This window comes from Hipposideros armiger, unplaced genomic scaffold (assembly GCF_001890085.2).
Source record: "Hipposideros armiger isolate ML-2016 unplaced genomic scaffold, ASM189008v1 scaffold_77, whole genome shotgun sequence".
NCBI lineage: Eukaryota > Metazoa > Chordata > Mammalia > Chiroptera > Hipposideridae > Hipposideros > Hipposideros armiger.
In genome coordinates, this window is record NW_017731427.1 from 292,851 (window position 1) to 312,035 (window position 19,185).

Here is a 19,185-nt window from a genome sequence, read left to right on the forward strand (position 1 = left end):
TGGGGAATCAGGGAAGGGGAACAGACAAGTTGCTGTCCTTTTGTTCTTCAGTCTAGTTGTGGAGGACGTCGCTTCACTGGCCCATGTTGGTATTATTATTGCGCTCCTCCCGGGTGAGGCAGATGGGTCGCCGGCCTCTGGACGGCTGCTCACAGCAGCTCATGCCGGCTGCCAGCCACACATGGTAGCTCGTGGCAACCCACTGCAGCCTACGCCGTCACCGGCGACTCATGGCAGCCCAGCTCCAGGTGGAGCTGTTGTTCACCATCTTAGCTGTAGAGGGCGCAGCGTCACTGGCCCATGTGGGATCCGAACCGGGGCCCTGCTGCTCAGAGCTGGCGTCCCAAGCCAGCTCTTAACCAACGCGCCACTCGGCCGGCCCTCCACTAATACTTCTTAAAGCAGGCGTCAGCACGCTTTCCTTAAAGGGACAGAAAGTAAAGAATGGCATGTGGGGGCCACACCCTGGTCCCAAAGCAGCACAGACAATGCTAAATGAAGGGGCATGGCCATGTTCCGGTACAATGGTATTTACAAACACAGGTTATGAACCTGCAGGCCAGAGTCTGCTGACACCTGCTCCCACAAGTGAGGGCTCCCAGTGATAGGCAGGGGGGCACAGCCTTACTCAAACCTCAGCTATTTGAAATATACAACAGTTTTGTGCAATGTACCTACATGAGGTCGACTTTCAAACCTAAAGAGGTGACTGCAGTATCCTCGAAGCTAGTAGGATGTAGGGCAAGTGGAGATGTTAACAAGGGTTAACAAGAGTCCACAAAGCGACTGCTGGCTGTGGGCACGCTGCTGCCCTCACATGGTCCTGTCCACACCTCTGAGATTCACACAGGTAGGCTCGCAGCATCCAAAATTCAGAATGACGACTGCTTCTCGCCTGTCTTCCAGGACCGGGACATAAACCCAGGACAAATGCTTGCCATTGCTCAGGTTCTCGAGCTGCTACTAAGTCAGAGGCTACAGCCACCCAGAAGGAAGTGTTCCCATGTGCACGACTAACACTGGCTCCCGAGCCTGTTTTCCAGAGAGAAGACGTAAGGGAGCTGACAGCGCCCGAGGCTGCTGCTTTGCGGCCCGTCTCACTCCAGGGGGTGCTGCCTGTGCCCGCTGCCAGTGCATGGGCTTCTACAACATGCTCCTTTGGGGTGGCTCTGCCCCCTGGGAAGTCGCTGACACGCTCTCTGTTCCTCTGTCCTCGTCACTCTGCTCACTCTGACACTAACGAGCACACACGAGGTCTGTTTCTGAAACAAGTACTTTCAGACTCTCCTTTTAGTTCACAGTCACCAGATTAGGTCTCAGTCTGTGAGGGCACCCAGATCTCAACACGGACTGTTAGATGAGGGTGGCTGACACCAGCCGGGGGGCAACAGCGGTTACTGGCCAGGTTGGTTGGGAGTCACAATCTGTGAAAACAAGTTCTATCGGACCCAGGATCATACTAGGGCCCTGGCTTTCTGGGTAGAAATGGGGGAATTCCTTATTCGGAGGGAGCAAAACATTTCCGAGAATATAAAAAGGCTGTCACTAGGGTGGGACAGCCCTGTTGCAGAAGCACAGACAGGGAGGGTGCGCGGTGATGGGAGGACTGGGACGGCAGAGCAGGCAGATGGGGACATGACCTAGCATCTCCTGACACCCGTGGGATCAACAGCAAGCAAGCTCCTGAGGGAATACAAACCTGGATGCCAACACTAACGCCAAAGCACCTCTTTAAACATGTGACTCGACGAACAGCCGCCTTGCTCTTGGGAAGCTCTGGGCACTTCCGCCACCTGTCACCTTCATTCCCATGTCCTCCAAGCCCTGCGCTCAGCTCCCGCCCCCAAGCCCTTCTCCTCCTGGGTTCCATCCCCGAGTCCCCCGACTGTCTGGACAACCCAGGGAGAGGCAGGAGGAAGGGGTCTGGTTAGAAGACACTGTGAGAACAGTGGCTGAAATGGGGAGAATAAATACAGATTCACTGCTCTGATGCTCAGAACACAGCCTTTCCACTGAGAACTGAACAGCAGGTGCCAGTGATGAACATGGCCGGGTACGTACCTAAGGTTCCCAGTTTTGGAAAACGGGTCGATACATTCGTCCCTCGATAATATTCGATGAGAAAAAAGCTTCTTCTCAGGGTCTAAAAAGCCTTTGAAAAGAAAACAGGGCAAAGGTCACGCGTGCACGCCCCGCCGAGGCTCCACTGTGCGCACGGCGAAGCCTGTCTCCTCGGAGCGTCAGATGTACGGCGTCCAGGCGGCATTGCACACTTGCCTCAGTCAAGGCTGCCATCGCTTTTAGTTCCTTTCCTCTTATTTCAATGTGTTCAAGGGCATCTGTTCAGACACATTCACTGGACTGAACGTGACCTGGGATTTTGCGAGGGACAGATGACGCGGGATGAACAAAGCTCAGTCAGCCCCCCAGGAAGCATAAACACGTGACCACATTTCTACCTGCACGCTACGGACAAGGGGGCGTGGACACCGGATAAGCGGCAGTCCCAAGACGGAGCCGGGATGCTTATCTGCCACTGCGTGTTGTCTCCTGCACCCGTTACTTCTTCAGCAACGGGGCAAGCTGACACCTCAGAAGCACCTTGAAACCCCTCTGCCAACACAGCCCGTGTGTTCCGAAGGCCTTTTTAGGTCCAGCCCAAGCAGCGCTGCCACGCTGTCGTGACTGGTCACCGTTTCTGACTGGTTCATCCTAAGCCCATCCATTCCCTGCCAGACCCTCTGAAGTCACAAACTCGACACGTGGCTCGCTGTTCTCCACTGTCAGTCACACAAGCACTCTGTGCACCTCAGCTCCCGCAAGCTCCCACATGTGCCACACCTGGGCTGCACACGGTCCTCCTGAGGCCACGCTGTCTGCCGAGGGAGGCCCTGCCACCTCCAGAGCTTAGATCCTTTGGCCCAGAGTCACGAGCATCTCATTAACAGAAAATACTTGCTCTCGTAAAGAACTGTTGTAGAGTTTTTTACTATACAAAGAACACGTAAATTCCGTGTGAACTGAAGCCACTCAGTGTCTAAACCTAAAGCTCATCAATAGATGAACAGCGTCTCTACAATAAAAGGAAAAGTCCAAACAAAAATATTTTTACCCTAACTGCACTAAAAATGCACATTCTGTGAAAACGGTAACTTAAAACTACAAGTTGGTAAAAGAGGAAGCTACAGAAGCCGTCACTGTTAAAAAGCATGATCAGTTATCAGATTGAAAGCCGGCCTCTGGTTGTCTGTGACTTAAATTGCCTGGATAGCCTGCTGACTCCTGCCAGCTACTACATTGGGTCCTGGGTGGCTGCCAAGCTCCACCTCCTTGAAGCCCAGCCTGCGGGACCCTCCGGGCCCAGCCCCAGCCCTCCAAGGGCCCATCCACTCAAAGCCACGAGGGTGTCTGTGGTGACGGGCTTCCTCCCATGTCCTCTCGGTGCGTGAACCGTCACCGGCCTCGCCACCCCAGCCACACAGCAGCCGCGGGTCCCTTGGGTTCGGTGCCGCTCTGCTGAGCTGAGGGCCTCTGCACCCACCTTCACTGGGACACTGGCCCCCTTGTGGCGTTTGTCTGCATGTGTCGGAATTCTAAGGTACAAAGCAGAGCCTGGAACAGAGATAGCTCAGGCTGCCTGCAGGGGTCTCGCTCTTGAGGACCTCAGGACCAGGAGACAATCCTGCAGATGCTGTGACTGGGGCACGGCTTCCTAACCCTCCGGGGATGCCTGCAGGCACTTTTACCGGAGCTGGTATTCTGGTCCTCTGTGGGCCCTACTCATCGCCACCTAGAGATGCCAGGGATCAGAGGGGCGCCGCAAGTCCCCGAGTCTGCGCCTGGAGGACTGGACACACTGTTTTCACAGGGGCTGTGAGAGTCCAAGAGCAGCCACATTAGTCTAGTGTAATCCTGTCTCCCAGGCAGCCACACGCTAAAAGCAAATATGCTGAGGTTTAGTTACAAGATGAATTAACCTGAGTATGTCACTTCCGTGGTCGTGGCTTCAACTTCCCACCTGTGTCCAGTATGTGTCAATGGGGCCCATGAAATCACGTCTCCATCAACAAGCAAAGACCAGGACCAAGCTGAGTTTAACCGCCAATGTCTAACACCAAGGCGCTGTGGCCACGTTACACTGCAGGTACCAGCGTTCACCGACAGGTCAGAGGGGCCAGAGCCCAGCTGTCCTAGCTGGTGACCCGTCCTACACTCTGTCCCCAGCGGGGCTGCCACCATGGGCTGCTGCCCACACACGCTGCATGAGCCCGACCGGCACAGTGTCTGCGCCAGGACGGCTGTCACGGTGCTCGCTTCCAAGGGAGACAGAGACTGTTCTGCGTCTGCACCTGCAGCGTGAGTGCGACCAACATAAGCAGCGTGGCTCCAGGGCTGTTTCCAGACAACCCACACACAGTGTCTTCAGAAAGTGTTCAGTTTCCTTCCCACGTGTCTGAGCTTCTGACTGACTTCCAAACTGGCCCGCGGTGTGTGGCAGGCCCACTTGGACTGGCCCATGGGGTCCCAGCAGACCAGGGAGCCCCCTGCCCCCCAGGAGACGAGGGGCTGAACCTGCAGACTTCCTTAGCACTGCTGCCTGGCCGTCCCAGGGGCCCGGCTCTAAGTAGGGCTGAGACTGAGCTTTCTTCATCTTCGAGAAAACGCCAGGAACTGAGAACCACACAGTGTGAGTGTTTCCGGCCCACAGCACGCTGGGCCCGATCGGCGCTACCCGCTCACCTGCAATCGTGTGCGCATAGAGCCGGCTCCCGAAGGTGAAGACGTGCAGCTCGTACAGCCTGGAGACCTTCTCCAGGAAGTCCCTGCAGTGCGGACGCAGGCGCGTGTGCAGCATCGGCTCGCCCCGGCCCAGCTGGAAGTGGAGGACGCCCTGCACAGAACGGGCGCCCATCAGGGGAGGGCCAGACGGCACGCACGCTCTGCCGTCAGGACAGGGGCCCTGCGGCGGGCTGCCCTACTCAGCACAAATGCTTTGAGCAGCTGTTAATCCTGTTTATTATTAATTTTCTCAGTACCAATACTCTAATCGACCACCAAAAAAGAAGGGCAAATGACCGAGGTGTAGTTAATTTTTTACTTGCTCTGTATTAGTCAAAACCCTTATGGTGAGGCTGTTGTGGTGAAAGACTTAGGAGTGTTAAGTTGTACAAATAACTTTCATCCCACTCAGCAGTTACATAGCCCGTGAACTGTGATACAAACACCCTTAAAAACACCAGCCTGGATCTGCAGTTAAGAATTAGGTGCGTGTTCCTGAAGTTGCCAGCAGTGTCCAGGTTCAGCTGTGGGCGTCACTCGTTGAGCACTGCATGGAACCGGCTTGTCACGCTGTCCCTGAGCCCAGCCCAGGAAGGGGGCCAGGGGGTGGAGGCACACTGACGCCACCAGCAGGAGCTGAGGACTGGCCATGTAGACATGAGGACGCCATGGTCTTCTAGACCACACGGGCTCAGACGGGCACGCTGTACCCAGCCAAACTGCCCTGTAAACCAACTAACAATGCCCACCCTGCAGGCACCCTGACACCCCTGCCCCCCAGCCAGGGGTGAGGGGTCTGCAGGCGCCGAGAACCTGGGTTCCCATAGGAGCCCACACCTCAACTGTCCAACAGCAAGGAAGTTCAGAGGCGATGGCCTGTGTTGCCGGAGTCTCTGCAGGCAATGAGAGCGCGGGATGGCGCAGCCTCCAAGAGCAGGCATAAAAAGCCTCTGCAAGGGCCAGAAATTCAACTTTCACACTGCGGACCAAGTTAAAGTAGAGTTCCGTCCTCTGTATTTCCTGGAGAATTTCCATGGGGGGTGCCCAGCCTTTCTCTCCAGCCCGGGTCCCCATCTGCCTGCATTGCCCCACAGGATTCCAGACACTCCTGAGGGCACACCAACCAGCTCATCTCCCCCAGACCACACTGCTTTGCGGTCCACTGCCGGCCCCTGGGCCTTCCCAATCTCGGAACCCTAGGCCCTGGGAACTAACAAGCACGGCCACCCGGCGGGCTCGGGGGGCGAGGCGTGTGCTGTGGCCTCCACTGGGGGCAGCATCGGGGCGGGCGCCCGGGGCGGATGCACTCACTTTATTGGACATCTGCGGGCAGTGCTGCTCTGTGGTGTGGATCAGGGTCTGGTCCAAGTCCACCATGAGGACCAGCTTTCTGTTCCGATGCAGCCGGTGCTGGTCTTCCCGTCCGAGTAGCTCAGCTTGCTAAGGTCGAAAAGACAAAAGAAAGGCAACAACACACGTGCGTCTGCATCCAGAACAATCCAGATCTGTTTTATTGAGAAACAAACACGGAGGAAGCTGAGTAATATTATCCACCCCCCCCGCCGTGCTGTGCACTCGGGCCGCAGTGCCACCGTGCCTGAGCCAACCGCCCAGGCCAGCCACTTCAGGACATGCTGCCTTGTGATGCTAACCCCGCAGGGTTATCAAGTACGTAAAGCAGCGAAAAAGGGGGTTAAGAGTCAGCCGACTGTGAGGAGCAACTCCACACCAGTGAGCTGCAGGGTTCCTGGGGAGCTGGGAGGGGGCTGGCAGGGGGACAGCTGGCAGACGCTGGTGGGCAGGCAGGAGCAGCGCTGCACCTGGGAGTGATCAGGCTGGTGCAGGTGGGCAGTAGGGACACCCCTTTGGGGAGCGCCTGGCCCTCCCCGTCTCAGCTGGTACCAAGGCTCCAGGGCCTGCATCTCCCACTGAACTGACATCCCTCACTACTGTGAACAAACTCCTGGCCTGATCAGGTTGGAAGGAAGAAGTCGGCCGTTCCTGAAAGGGACCAAGGCCAACAGTTATTCTGGTATGGCAGGGACAGGGACAGTGGGGAGGGAACACTGACTTCTCTTTTTATGCTCCAAATTTCTAGTTTTGTTTCTCTCTCTCTGTGTGTCTCTCTCTCTCACACATCTTTACATTTGTTTCAAGTCCAATAATGCAGAAAAATCAGAATCACGTATTTGATACTTTGTCTTTCTCACAAAAAAACGTGAAGTAGACATATATCACTTAAAGGCACAACTCATCTGATAAAATGGTAACGCCGCAGACGTATCACCTCCTTACAGCGCTCAGCTGGCACAGCTTCTGCGCCCCGGCTCTAGCCTGGTGGCCTCGCTCTCCTCACCATCTGGGCCCTGACCTGTGCAAGCTGGCGAGGTCTGGGTGTCTCTGACCGGCACTGCCCCTGGGACTCCTGGCGCACAGAGGAAACAGGCACGCGAGGGTGAAAGGCCAAGCCTGTCCTCCACTCAGCCACCGTCCAAGGCCCACGTCCCCGCACAGCGACAGCCCTCTGAGCCCACGTCCACTCCGCCAGCGTGCCAGCGGCAGCGTGCGCGCATCCCCACAGCCGCACGGCACCGGGCCTCTCGCAGCCCGCCCGCCCCCGCCCCTGGACCAGATCCGCTCTTCACAGACCACTGCTTGTCGAGTCCCAGGCCCACCTCTGTGTCACCCTTCCTGGCTAGAACCTGGCTCCAGGGTCCAGGGCGGGCACACCAGCAGTTACTTCAGAAGCGAAGGCGCCCACAGAGCTGGCGGGTCACCCGCACCCTCCGTACTGCCCTCAGGTCGTTTCCCATGCACTCGGCCCCACGGCAACTCACCTCGGAGCTCACCATCAGCTCCGGGACGCTGTGCACCATGGACACGGTGGCCGTGGACAGTGGCACCTGCTGCTTCCCATTCTTGCTCTGCAACCTGCGGAGGTGAAAGGGCTGCTGAGCTCGCCGCACACAGAAAGCTCGTCAAAGGTATCTGCGTCAACGTGTGCTGCTGTCAGCGCAGAATCTCATTCTGTGAGCAACTGCTGAAAACAGACAGGAAAGCTGGCGAAAAAATCAAGTACTGTCACACTGACAAAGCTCTCGTTGACAGCACTGATGGTCACACAAAAACAGACCCTGGAATGTGACAGTACAGAACAGTGCACACGGCTCCACACGTATCCTGTGAGGTGGCCACGTGCTGTGGGTGGGACGCTGGCCCAGGGTGAGGCGTTATGTCCAGGAGGCCTTCATGGTGACCACTCCAGACATTAGGGACGCGCAGTCCACTGGGCTGGGCGAGAAATCAATCTCAACCTGCCAGCGCTTTTCTCTCACAGCCGGAGGCAGCGTGCGGCAGAAGTCAGTGCTTTCAGACTTACAGCAATAAAGCCCGACGGGCGGCCTCCCAGGGAGGCGGGCTGACCCGAGTATGGCCAGGTCCGGGGAAGGGTATCTGCTACCTGCAGTCGCAGTCAGGCCAACCTCCGCCCCTCCACATCGCATGTCTCTGTCCCCACTGGTCACCTCTCAAACCTAGAGGCACCGTTTCACTCCCGAGCTCTGGTACTTACTGGGTTAGGTCTTGGCCACACTCAGCGCACAAACCTTTCATGACAACGGGGTGGCTGCATCCTTCCAGCCGCACCAGGACCGCTCTAGAAATGGGATCAAACAGTCACAAATTAGGAGCATGAAACCTCTGGGCTGGTCTCAGCACCCTGGGAAAAGCCCGTGAGTGGGAGTGAAGACCCCCAACTTCTATACCACCCGCCAGGGATGCTTGCTGACGTCAGGCGGGTCACAGCACCCCTGCAGGGCTCCATTTCTGGGCCTGCAAAGTGAAGGAAGGGCTGCCTCGCCTACGGCCCCTCAAGCAAAACACAACAACTACGCACGGGGCAGCTGAGGGGACCAAGGATGTCCTGTCAGGAGAGGAGACTTTGGGGTAACTGAAAACTGTCTCAAAGTTCAGATAAGCAATGTGTATACAAAAACAGGAACTTGGTTCATACGCTAAGGAATTACATAACACCAACAGGTAACAAATGAGTATTTCCCAGACAGTCCCCGTCCAGGGAGATGCTATGATTCACCTAAATTTTCCTGACAGAATATTGTGAAAGTTCCAGTTTTATAAACAATGAAATTACTGCTTTTTTTGTGAGTTTGCATCAAAGCTTGGTTGCCTGGCAGCAGCCCAGGAAAGTGGCCGATCAGCGCGTGAACCTGCCAGCTGGGGGATCACAGCCCTGTGAGCAGGCGCCCCCAGTGTCTGCGAGGCAGGGCCTCTCCTCACAACGTAAAGCTCAAAACACGGGGACCCTCCCTGAGGTCAAAGAGCCTGCCTACCAGTCGGCGCCCCATACACGGGGGTATCTCGCACCCCCTTCCTTATCCATTTCTATCCTAGAGGCTTCTGGACAGCAACTGCTTTTCAAGGCGGACAGAGCTACCAACTGCGTACCCCAAACAGGGCAGGGGCAACAGCCCCCTTCTCACAGGGGCCTCTCTCCCCTCCCATCTGTCCCTATTGCTCACTGCCGGTCACTCGGGGCGCCTGACAGGGCCCAGGCCTAGAACCTTACTACCTACCGTGTCTGCAGCCCCAAACCTCCACCCAGAAGTCTGCCCCAATTTCCTGTCTTAAACAAACAAGAGGAACGCCCCACCCTTGCGCTGGACCCCGCACGGCTGCTGGCAGCGCCCTGGCCAAGGACGCCTTCTGGCTCAGGCTCCTGCCTGCCCCGGTCTGCTGCCCACCCTGGCACCTGGCATCGCTCCTGCTCCTCACTGCCGAGCCCTGTGCCTTTGCTTTCCAGGGCTGGCGTTCGGGTCCGGCCTTGGGACCCTGACCCAGCTGCCCTCTCCACCGTGCTGCAGTCACGGGGCCCTGGAGCCTCTCCACAGAGCCCCGTCCTCCCAGTCATCCAGGCTCGCCAACCCCGCAGGAGCGCCTGCAGCTGCTCCTCCAACCCCAGGCCACCCTCCACGTCCCAGCCCCTGCAGTCGGCCCCCCCACGGACACCCCGCAGCTCTGTGCACTGCTCGCTGCCCATGGGCCCCATGCACCTTCCCACAGCCCCTTGCAGACACTGTCACCCAGGCTCCATCGGCACCCCTGCACACAAAGGCGAAAGAAATTGCGAATACGTGGGCTGTCAGCAAAAGGACCAGAGGCCCTTCCCAAAGCCATGGGTGCATTTCGACCACTGGCTGATGGGTCTTTTGAAGGGCCTGTCAGGGGAATGTGTGGGGGCCCTGGGACCTGGGAAACGTCTGCTCAGTCTGCCCTTGGAAAGCTGGTGGCAGGCTTTATGAGAAACAATCAACGGTTTCGTTCGCCAACCTACCAGGTTTACAAGTGCCGAGAACACATAGGCCACACAGCACCAGTGACAAAGGCGCCCGATCTCAGGCGTGCTGTGACCTGGGGGCGTGGCCTCCAGATGCTGCTCCGCTGTGGGCAGCTGACAAGGTGAAACTGACAGAAATTGGCATTTATGCAGCTGGCTTATTTTTAAACTAAAACTTATGGCTTGGAGGATATTTTTTCAGGAATCCTCAAAAATGTACCAAAAGGATTTCATCGAGCACCCCTAAAAAACATTAAGTTGAAGAAACATTTGGGTTGTCTGGTTCAACCAATAAACAGGTCGAGACGCTTTGTAAGTACCATATTTTGCTGTGTATAATGCATACTTTTTTGCCCAAAATTGTGAGGGAAAACTAAAGATGCGTATGATACATGGGTAGTACTAATTCCGTATCTATGTAAATGTTTTTAATTCTTTTATTTATGCTTACGAGTTAGAAATGTAACTCTAGAAATCAATAACAATATTTGTATGCAAAATAATACCCCCGAATACGACAAATGGTTTTGCTGAACTCAGGACGAGCTTGCAACGAGGAAGAGCTCTTGGCTTCTATGATGCGTAAATATCGTAAATTTTTTACCAGTACATAAAGTTTCTTGTACCGTAGTAAGTTAAAAAATACACGCTAAAATTCCTTTATGATACAAAAAACAAGTACCTAAATGTAAACAAATAAAAATCTGAATTAAAACATTAGAACAAAATATTTTTTCCCTGCAAGTTGGGGCCAAAAACGTGGGTGCGTATTATGCACGGGAGCACACTCTACATGGCAAAATACATTATGTGTTTGTAGTCTGTAGTCTGACTTTTTGTTTTCTTAACAGTGTTTTTGAAGACCAAGTACTTAATTTTAATTAAGTCCAATTTTTCAACTTTCTGTGTCCTTACTGAGAAATCTCTTACCGCTGGGGTCACTAATGTCTGATGGAAACCCCGAGCGGGGCGACTGGCTCTACAAGATCAGCTCCTCTGGGCGGGAGGAAGCTTCCAGGGAAGACCCAGATGAGGTGATGGCCAGGTCTCGACAGGCGATGAGGAAGCAGGCAGGGTGCCCTGGCTTCAGACTCCTGAGGCTGGAGTGGGGACAGTCAGAGAGGCGGCTCTGAGCCCAGACGGTCCGAGGAAGGCGCGGGGCGCCAAGAGCAAGCGGGTGGCCGGCGGGCCCTGGCGGCTCCCCCAGGGCTGCCGAGAAGCCAAGCCCAGAGAGCAGGAAGCCACGCAGGCATTCCCACGCATTCTGGGGACAACCCTGTCGGCTGACGACCGACTAGACACGGGGGGAGAGGAGGAAAGTAACAGGAGGTGCAAACAAGACTGGCAAGCTCTCCTGGGAACAGGGGCAAGGAAGGCACAGGGGCCAGCAGCAGCGGGCACAGCTGAACGCACCCCAGGACGTGGCAGGACCAGGATGTGACCACCCCTAGAAAACAGACAGTGATGGGCCTCTGGGGAGCCCCAATGATGGAGGCCGGGCAGAGAACAGAATGTCGAGTCAGAAAAAGTCAGCGCTCAGAGGCTGCAGAGCCAGGCCCAGGACAGACATGAGGAGGGAACATGTGACCCAACAGGGTGCAGACGCGTGTCCAGAGAGGAGATGCGCACACTTCCACTGAGGGCAGTGCTTTCCAAGGAACAAACATTTGCCAAGACTTGTGAAACTGCTCCTAACGTGTGTACTGTACTGGCTGGGGAGACACACGGGGCCGAGGCCAGCAGACTGGTCAGTGAGCTGTTGGTGGCCTTTCAGAAAGGCCCTCCGACACAACATGGCCACAGGACAGGGAGGTGGGCCTGGGCGCTCCCAGGGGACGTGTGCCCACAGCCCCCCAGGTCCCCTCTTGTCTTCCCCAACACAATTCCGCTCCACAGATCCCCCCCACACCCCCCCGGCGACTTGGAACCTGTCTCCGTGGCCAAGGGAAGCCCACACATGTGCACACACGATGGCCTCCTTCTTGTCACCCTGCAGACCCCTAGGATGTACCATTGTACCACTCCACGGCCACGGTGACCCAATGACGGGACCCCAAGCACTGCTGGAGGTGCCCTTGGCACAGGGTGCCCCTCTGCCTGAACCACCCTGCCTTTCCCCTTCATCTGAACAGCCCCTGAGGATCTCCCACACCCAGGGCTGCACCTCCTCCCCACGGCCTCTCAGCTCCCACCACCCTGGGTGATCCAAGGGGTGCCCTGCCTTGTTTCTAAGTCCTGGGCATAGCCTGGGCAGCCGGCAGGCACCCAGGGGCAAGGGCACGCACGCTGCCTAACCACTCCGTATACTCTGGGCAGCATGGCCCGGACACGCACCTGCCTGGAAAGTCTTCCTCAGACGGACTACGTTAAAAGTCGTGTAGCTTTCTCTGCTGGGGTCAAAAGGTGTTGCCTGTCTTATCCTGTAGGGTGGATCAGGTCCCAAGGGGACGCTGGGCATCTGGACGCATCCCTGGTTGCATAACTCAGGAGCAGGCTCCTGGCATTTAGAGGGTGGGGGTGCTGCAAAGCACCCGACTGGTCAGGACGCCCCACAGCCACAGATGGGGTGTCGGTGTAGAAGCCTTTCCTGGGGGACTAGCCAGAGCTACATACATCAGCAGCCTGCTGTCCTCGACGTCCTAGAGGCACCCATCCCCAAGAGGACAGCGTCAGTGACAGCGGGAAACACCCACGGCCCCTGTTCATGAAGGATGGGGAGACAGCTCAAATCACCTGGAAAGACCTGGAGAGCGCAGTCAGTGCCCAACACTGAGCATCACACAGACAGGAGTGCCGGGCAGGCCCCTGGCCCCACTCCGTGGGGACGCGACATGTGTGCAGTCATCGGAAGCGAAATGCCCACGGAGCACATGACACAGAAGTCTTCGATTCACCCAACCCCCACAAAGGGCCTCAGCTTTAAACACTCCACAGTCACTCTCCTTGACGTGCTACCTCCTGTCCACCCATGTGTCAGGAATTCAAAACTCCGTATTCACAATCAAATGAAACATTTTTGTATTTACTAAATTTAAGCTTGAGGTCTCCAACCTGAATTCAGCCCAGCAGTCCTGTCCTATGTCACCTAATGTGCTGGTGGGCTCAGCACAGGACACAAGCTAGGATGACAGGCCCTGCCTTCAACACCCACACTCAGTCGGTCTGCACTGCGCCTGCCCGGGACTGGGGCTGGGTTCTGAAAGCCCAGACCTCAGCGCAGGGGCTCGGGGTGGGGTGGGGGGAGGTGGGTGTAAGTTGTCAGACGCCAGGTGAAATGCAGAGTCCCCAAGTCAGGCATCACAACATGCTGCAGCCTAGCAAGGTGGCCCAAGTGACCTCGCACTTAGAAACCTGCTGCTTCAGCAACAAATCAACACAGCACGCTGACGCCACAGCTGTCAGGCTAAGTCTCCAGAGAAGGTGATTAAACACAACACCACCTCTACTCTAAGGGGGCGGAGTCCTGCTGCTCACAGATGCGTGGTGGACAGCGGTTGGCTACAGACAAGGAAGTCGCTGCATGATGCAGCCCAGCCATGCCTGCCATGGTCTGCACGCCCCGCAGCCCACCGAGCTTCAGCAGCTCGGAGAGGACGGCGGGAGGGGCCCGGGGCCCAGAGCTGGACTGGGATGCACAGGCACACAGATGGCGCTGCCCAAGCGCCAGCCGTGACAGTTTGTGATGCCACCAGACTCAGATGTGTGCCCCGCCGCTCACTGACACTTGTGTGGGGCCCAGGACACAGCATCCCGGAACCGTCCAGTCTACATTTGAAAGCGGGGAAAGAAGCTATATTTTCTGTCTCAATTCACGTTCTCATTCAGAACGCTATGCAAGGTCAGGGCTGAGAGTCACATGATCCCAGCACACTTCTGCAGCTTCGCGCGGGCTAAAAACACTCTCAAAAAGAAAAAAGATGGAATGGCCAACAGAGGAGGAAAGGTAATTATTGTAGAATAAACATGAGAGCAATGTCCTTCCTGAGTGCGTTGTTTCCACTTCATCTCTGCAGATACTGACACAGACGGGTGAAAAGTGCCCAGAGGATCTCAGCACCTCTGCTGCCAGCCCACCGAACAGCGTCACCGCACCTGAAAGGGACCGGTGAGGAGTCCAAAAAACCATGCTTTAGCCAAGGAGGCCTGCCCCAGGTGTCGAGTCAGTCACCAATAAATGTTCACTTTTCTGCTTGGTCCTTGAAAAAAATCCATAAGCAAATCATGAAATGCAATTTCCAAATAAGTTATTTTCCCCAAAACACACAAGTACCAAACTGTCCTGAGATGTCTGCCCTCATCAGCTTTTGTGTCTGCTCGCTCTAACGGGGAGGTCAGTCTGAGGGCCCGCACCAGTAAGAGCGGTGTTGGGGCTCTGCTGGGGGAGCTGGGCCGTGTGGGCCCCACCTCCCTCTTCCTCCTACAGGTCAGGGAGGTCACGGACCTGTCCTAAGCTCAGAGCGTCCGAAGACAGTGGCATACTGGGAAAAAGTGGTCAGCGCACCCAGCTCTTGGTCTCCAAATGCCATTCTCCATCAAAAGGAAGCGGGGCTTCTTCATGGGCAAACGGCTGGTTCCAGGGCTGGGGCCGGGAGAGCTAGAGCCTGAACACTACTTGTGTCAGAAAACAGGGTCGTGCTCCAACAGGGCCTTGTCAGAGGAGCCACTTGAAGGGGCTCCCAATGACCAGCTTTGGAATAATCTGAGCATCAAGACGAGTAATAGTAATACAACCTGCTGAATGAAATAAGAACTCATAAGTCCATACGGAGAAACTGTTTGTACAGTAGGAGGCCAGCGTTCCTAAGTTCCTAGAACTGCTCGCTGCTGAGAATGAGCCCCGCCCACTGTGGACCGGATGCATCCTGCCAACGGCAGTGACAATGAAGGACAACTCAGGCAGGTGTGCCTGGTCTGCGCTTGAGCTGCACACGCTCGCTCACACCTGTATTCCAGGAGAAACACTATCAGTCATCAGATTCTCAAAGGGACTGCGATGAACCCCTGTAGTAAGGTACCCCAAGGCCTCAAATGCAGAAACACCAAAAGCAGCAGCGACTCACAGCTGGAAAACTGTCATCATACTGGGTACTCAGTGGACTGGGAGCCAGTGAACTGACTGGTCACTCGGATTTGCTTGGCCAGCTGATGTGCTCACAGTACTGCCCGTGGAGCTGCCCACGGACTAGCCGTGACTGGCCACTGGCCTGTCTGGGCCCTGGCGGCCTTCCCTGCACAACCAGAGGGACAGAGTGGCACGGAGAAGCCTCTTTACTTCTGGGGTTTTCCGCACAGTGACATACCAGCATTGGGCTTCATCTCCATCATTCACAGGCTGGCAGGTTTACAGGCTCATTAGCGCTTAAGCGAAGATCAGGTAAGCTGTGACTTCAAAGGAATGATGATAACATGCCACAGTGTGTCACAGAGCACAGCGCCACTCCCTTCTGCGGGAGGCCAGGCAGACAGCTCCAGTAAGTGAGTAGTCCTGAGGCAGCATCCATGCCACCCACCCGCATTCACTGGGTAGGCGTGGGCGCCTGAGCTGAGGCCAGGGACCGGGGACCTTCTTCGAAGGGATGAGCAGGAGAGTGAACGCAGGGTGAGGCTCCTGGGGCTGGGATGGAGGACAGTCCTATCCCATCCTGCCCTGGTCATCAGCTTCCGGGAGGGCGATGGTCAACAGGCGGAGGGCGAGTGCAAGCCACCCCGGGAGAGGCCGAGACAGCAGGCAGCACCAGAGGAAGGCCAGCGCCTGGCAGAGCTGGTGGCCGTGGAGGGTAGCTGTGCACCAGCCACTGCAGCAGGAGGCAGGTGTGCTCACCTGCCCTGGCTGTCCGCTGCCGACAACGAAAACACACGCGTCTCAGGCACACGCCTGTGCTCACACTTCAACCCAATCTCAAGGGCACGACGCCGGTAAACTCAAACCCTATGCAATATGCACCCACAGGCACTTCGGAAAAGGAAGAAAGATCCCTGATGAGGAAGACGTAAGTGCCCACAGCTAGAGCCCACCGCAGGAGGGTGCACTGCCACTGTCACGGGCGGCACCCCTTCCCGAACTCCGTGCACGCTGCACCAGGGTTTACGATCGCGTCTTGCAAAGTTTATGACACTCTAAGGAACAGCCCTAACAATTTATCTGCGATGACAAGCGCGGAGCGTGCTCTTCTTCCTGTACTCGCTGTCGCCCCGAGTTTTCCTTACTTACAAATGCGGAGTCTCGGAGAGAGGCAGCAATTACAGAAAAGGAACGAAACAATCATTTCCTAAAGAAAAATCACAAGCAGTGGCTATCGTACAGCCTTAAAAAGCACGCAGACGCTCAGCTGGCGGGGACGTGGTGGTTCCACCTTCCGAAGTTCTCCTCGAGCGCAGCCCCGTCAGCCGCACCCCGAGACCCTTTCCTGTCCAGCGCCTCGGACTGGCCCCTCTCCTGGCGCAGGAGCCTCTTCCTCCCGCCCCCCCTCCCTTCCCCTGTCCCCCGACCTACTCACCCGGGAGCCACCACCTGGCCCGGCTGCGCGCACAGCTCCCGCACCACGCCGGCGCGCTCCGACCTCAGCCTGCGCTCCGCACGTACGCAGCCACCCGAGCCGGCGCGGGAAGGGGCCGAGCCGGAGGGCTGCGCGGAGGCGGCGGCCTCGCACACGGCCAGCACCGAGCCAATGCGCACGGCTGCGCCCGCCGCCACCCTCCACTCGAGCAAGCGCAGCGGCCCGGGGCCCGGGCAGCGCACCTCGGCCACGGCCGCCGGCGGGGCGCCCTCGGCGGGAACGCGGCCGGCGGGCGGCGCCTCCATCCCGGCCAGAGGGGTCGCTGCGGAAATGCGGCAGACGGGCGCTCAGGGCCCGGGGCCCATCGCGGGGGGAGGGCGGGCGACCCTGGCCCAGGCGGCGACGGTGGCTGCGCTGCGATTCCCGCTCCGGCACCGGCTTCCACCCGCCGCCCTGGTCCGCGCCGACTTCCGGGACAACGCATGACGTCACGTGACGCTGCGTGCGTGCGCCATGGGGCCGCGTGTAAACAAGCCCACGCTGTGCCGAGAGGCGCTGGGCCGGCCGTAGGTGCCGTAGGCGCCATAGGACCAAGCCCGTGGGGCTGGTTCCGGCGGGAACAGTGTCGCTACGCCGTTTACTCCGTGACTACAGGCTACCGGCGCGCAACGCTCGCCGATGTCCCTCAACTGCGTTCTTGCGCTGAGGCCCGAGGGCGTTAAATTATAAATCCCGCCATGCACCGCGCGCGGCCGTACTACGAATCCCCGTCAGGCTCTGCGAGTCCCGGCATGCAACGCGGGCCGCCGTCCGACAGCCCCCTCGCGCCGAGGCGGGCGACATGAGAACTACGAGTCCCGGCGTGCAACGCGGGACGCTGACCCATCCGTCACGTGTTGAGACCCGGCGTCATTCGTCTAAGAGTCTCCGTTTGCGAGGCGGGCGTCGCGAAGCTGCCGTCCCGGCGGGTCGGCGCCCGGTCGGGTCAGAGGGCGACGGGCGCCCGGCCCGGCGCGCTCGGGGGTGGTTCGGCCGCGCTCTCGGACTCGGTCCCTGCCTGTCGCCCTCCGAGCCGCCCCGCCGTCGAGGCCGCGCGTGGGGCTGCTCGGCGCTGTCGCCGCTTCCGAGCGCGGGATGACATGGACGTGGCCGTTCTGGCCCCGGAAGGTGCTCTTCACGGCCGTTATCAGAGACCTGCGCTTCCCGCCGGGAGCGCGGGCAGCAGCCCCTGTGCCCGCGACAGAGCCTCGGACGCAGGAAGCGGAACTGACAGAGGGAAGGGGAGGCCTGGTGGCTGGTTCTGCAGCCCCCGCCGTCGGCGCCGGTGGGACGACCGGGTGGCTCGCGAGGGCGCCGCGGGTGAATCGACGCGACGTGGCGCCCCCCCCCCCGCAGCGGGGCGCACGCGCGCTTCACCTCCACGTGGAACCTTCTCCGGGAGAGACTGCGAGGCCTTACGACAATTCTCAGAATGTTTAAAAGGACTGAAGCCATACCAAGCTTGTTCTCTGACCACCGGGAAATGAAATTAGAAATCAACGTGGGAAATTTGCAGTTGGTTGGACATTAAAGGATAGTCTTAAGTAATCACTGTATCCGAGGAAGTCAGAGCAACAAAACGTTATGAATGAAAAACACAGAAATGTACTAAAACTTGTGTGCTGCAGCTCATGAAATGCTTAGAGAGAAACAGGTAGCTAAAGTACCTAATATTTTAAAGAGAAGAAATATCAATAATCTAGCATTTGACCATAAGAAATCAGAAAAAGAACAAATGAAACCCAAAACAGACAAGAAGTGATTAAAACATAATTAAAAGGAATAGAAAAACAGTAGAGGATATCTACAAAACCAAAAGTTGGTTCTTTGTAAAGATTAAAAAAGACAAAAATTTAGCTAGATTGACCAGGAAAAAAAGAGGGAATTACCAAAATTAGGAATGAAAGAGAAAATAGCACTACCGACCTCACAAAAAATAAAAAGGATTCCAAGGGAATTATGTAAACAGTGTATACCAACAAGTTAGATAACTTAGGTGAAATGCATCACTTCCTAGAAAAACAAAAATACAGAAATTGAAGAAGAAATAGAAAATAGGAGCAGGCCTACAAAATGTAAATAGAACTAGTCTCACTTCCTCTGAGTATTAGGAAAAGGCCTCATAGACTTCAGAGCTTTGGGAGAGGGTGTTCAACGTCAATCCCGTGTTCTCCCCACCTGCGCTTCCTGGGTCCCCACCTTCTCCCATGCAGCCCTCTCCAGAAGCCCCTTTCCAAGCCCAGGTCCTTGCCTAGCAGGTTAAAGGAAGGCACCTCCCCAGCCAGATGGAGCTGTTGCTGATTTTTTCTCTGATTATCCAAGAAGCAAGTCCACCTCACTTACAGGAGCATCGTTTTTCTGGAATTAATATGGTCTAGCCCTTTTGGTGAAAGCACATTTTCTATTAAAGTAACCTTGATCCTGTTCCTTAAAAAACAGCACCACAATTTTCGTCTTCCTGCCATGGAGGCGGTTGACTCTTCCCCACCCCAATATAGTTGAGAAGAGCCACGTGGT

At 56.7% G+C, this 19,185-nt stretch overlaps 1 protein-coding gene across 3 annotated transcripts in view; it reads right to left on the reverse strand.

Moving 5' to 3' along the window:
• CTDP1 (CTD phosphatase subunit 1) overlaps positions 1-17,348 on the reverse strand; it is a 38,495-nt gene extending 21,147 nt beyond the window's left edge. The window contains exons 1-6 of one of the 3 annotated variants that reach the window (XM_019643387.1): positions 16,630-17,340; positions 8,351-8,434; positions 7,617-7,710; positions 6,091-6,219; positions 4,741-4,891; positions 2,062-2,152 (exon numbers count right to left, since the gene is read on the reverse strand). In XM_019643387.1, the coding sequence (XP_019498932.1) occupies positions 2,062-2,152; positions 4,741-4,891; positions 6,091-6,219; positions 7,617-7,710; positions 8,351-8,434; positions 16,630-16,934 (854 nt within the window). In that variant the 5' untranslated portion in view covers positions 16,935-17,340. Of the gene's footprint in view, positions 1-2,061; positions 2,153-4,740; positions 4,892-6,090; positions 6,220-7,074; positions 7,147-7,616; positions 7,711-8,350; positions 8,435-16,629 lie in introns of those variants that run through there. The other 2 variants (XM_019643388.1, XM_019643389.1) reach the window with 2 other exon arrangements.
• Positions 17,349-19,185: the final 1,837 nt, after the last annotated feature.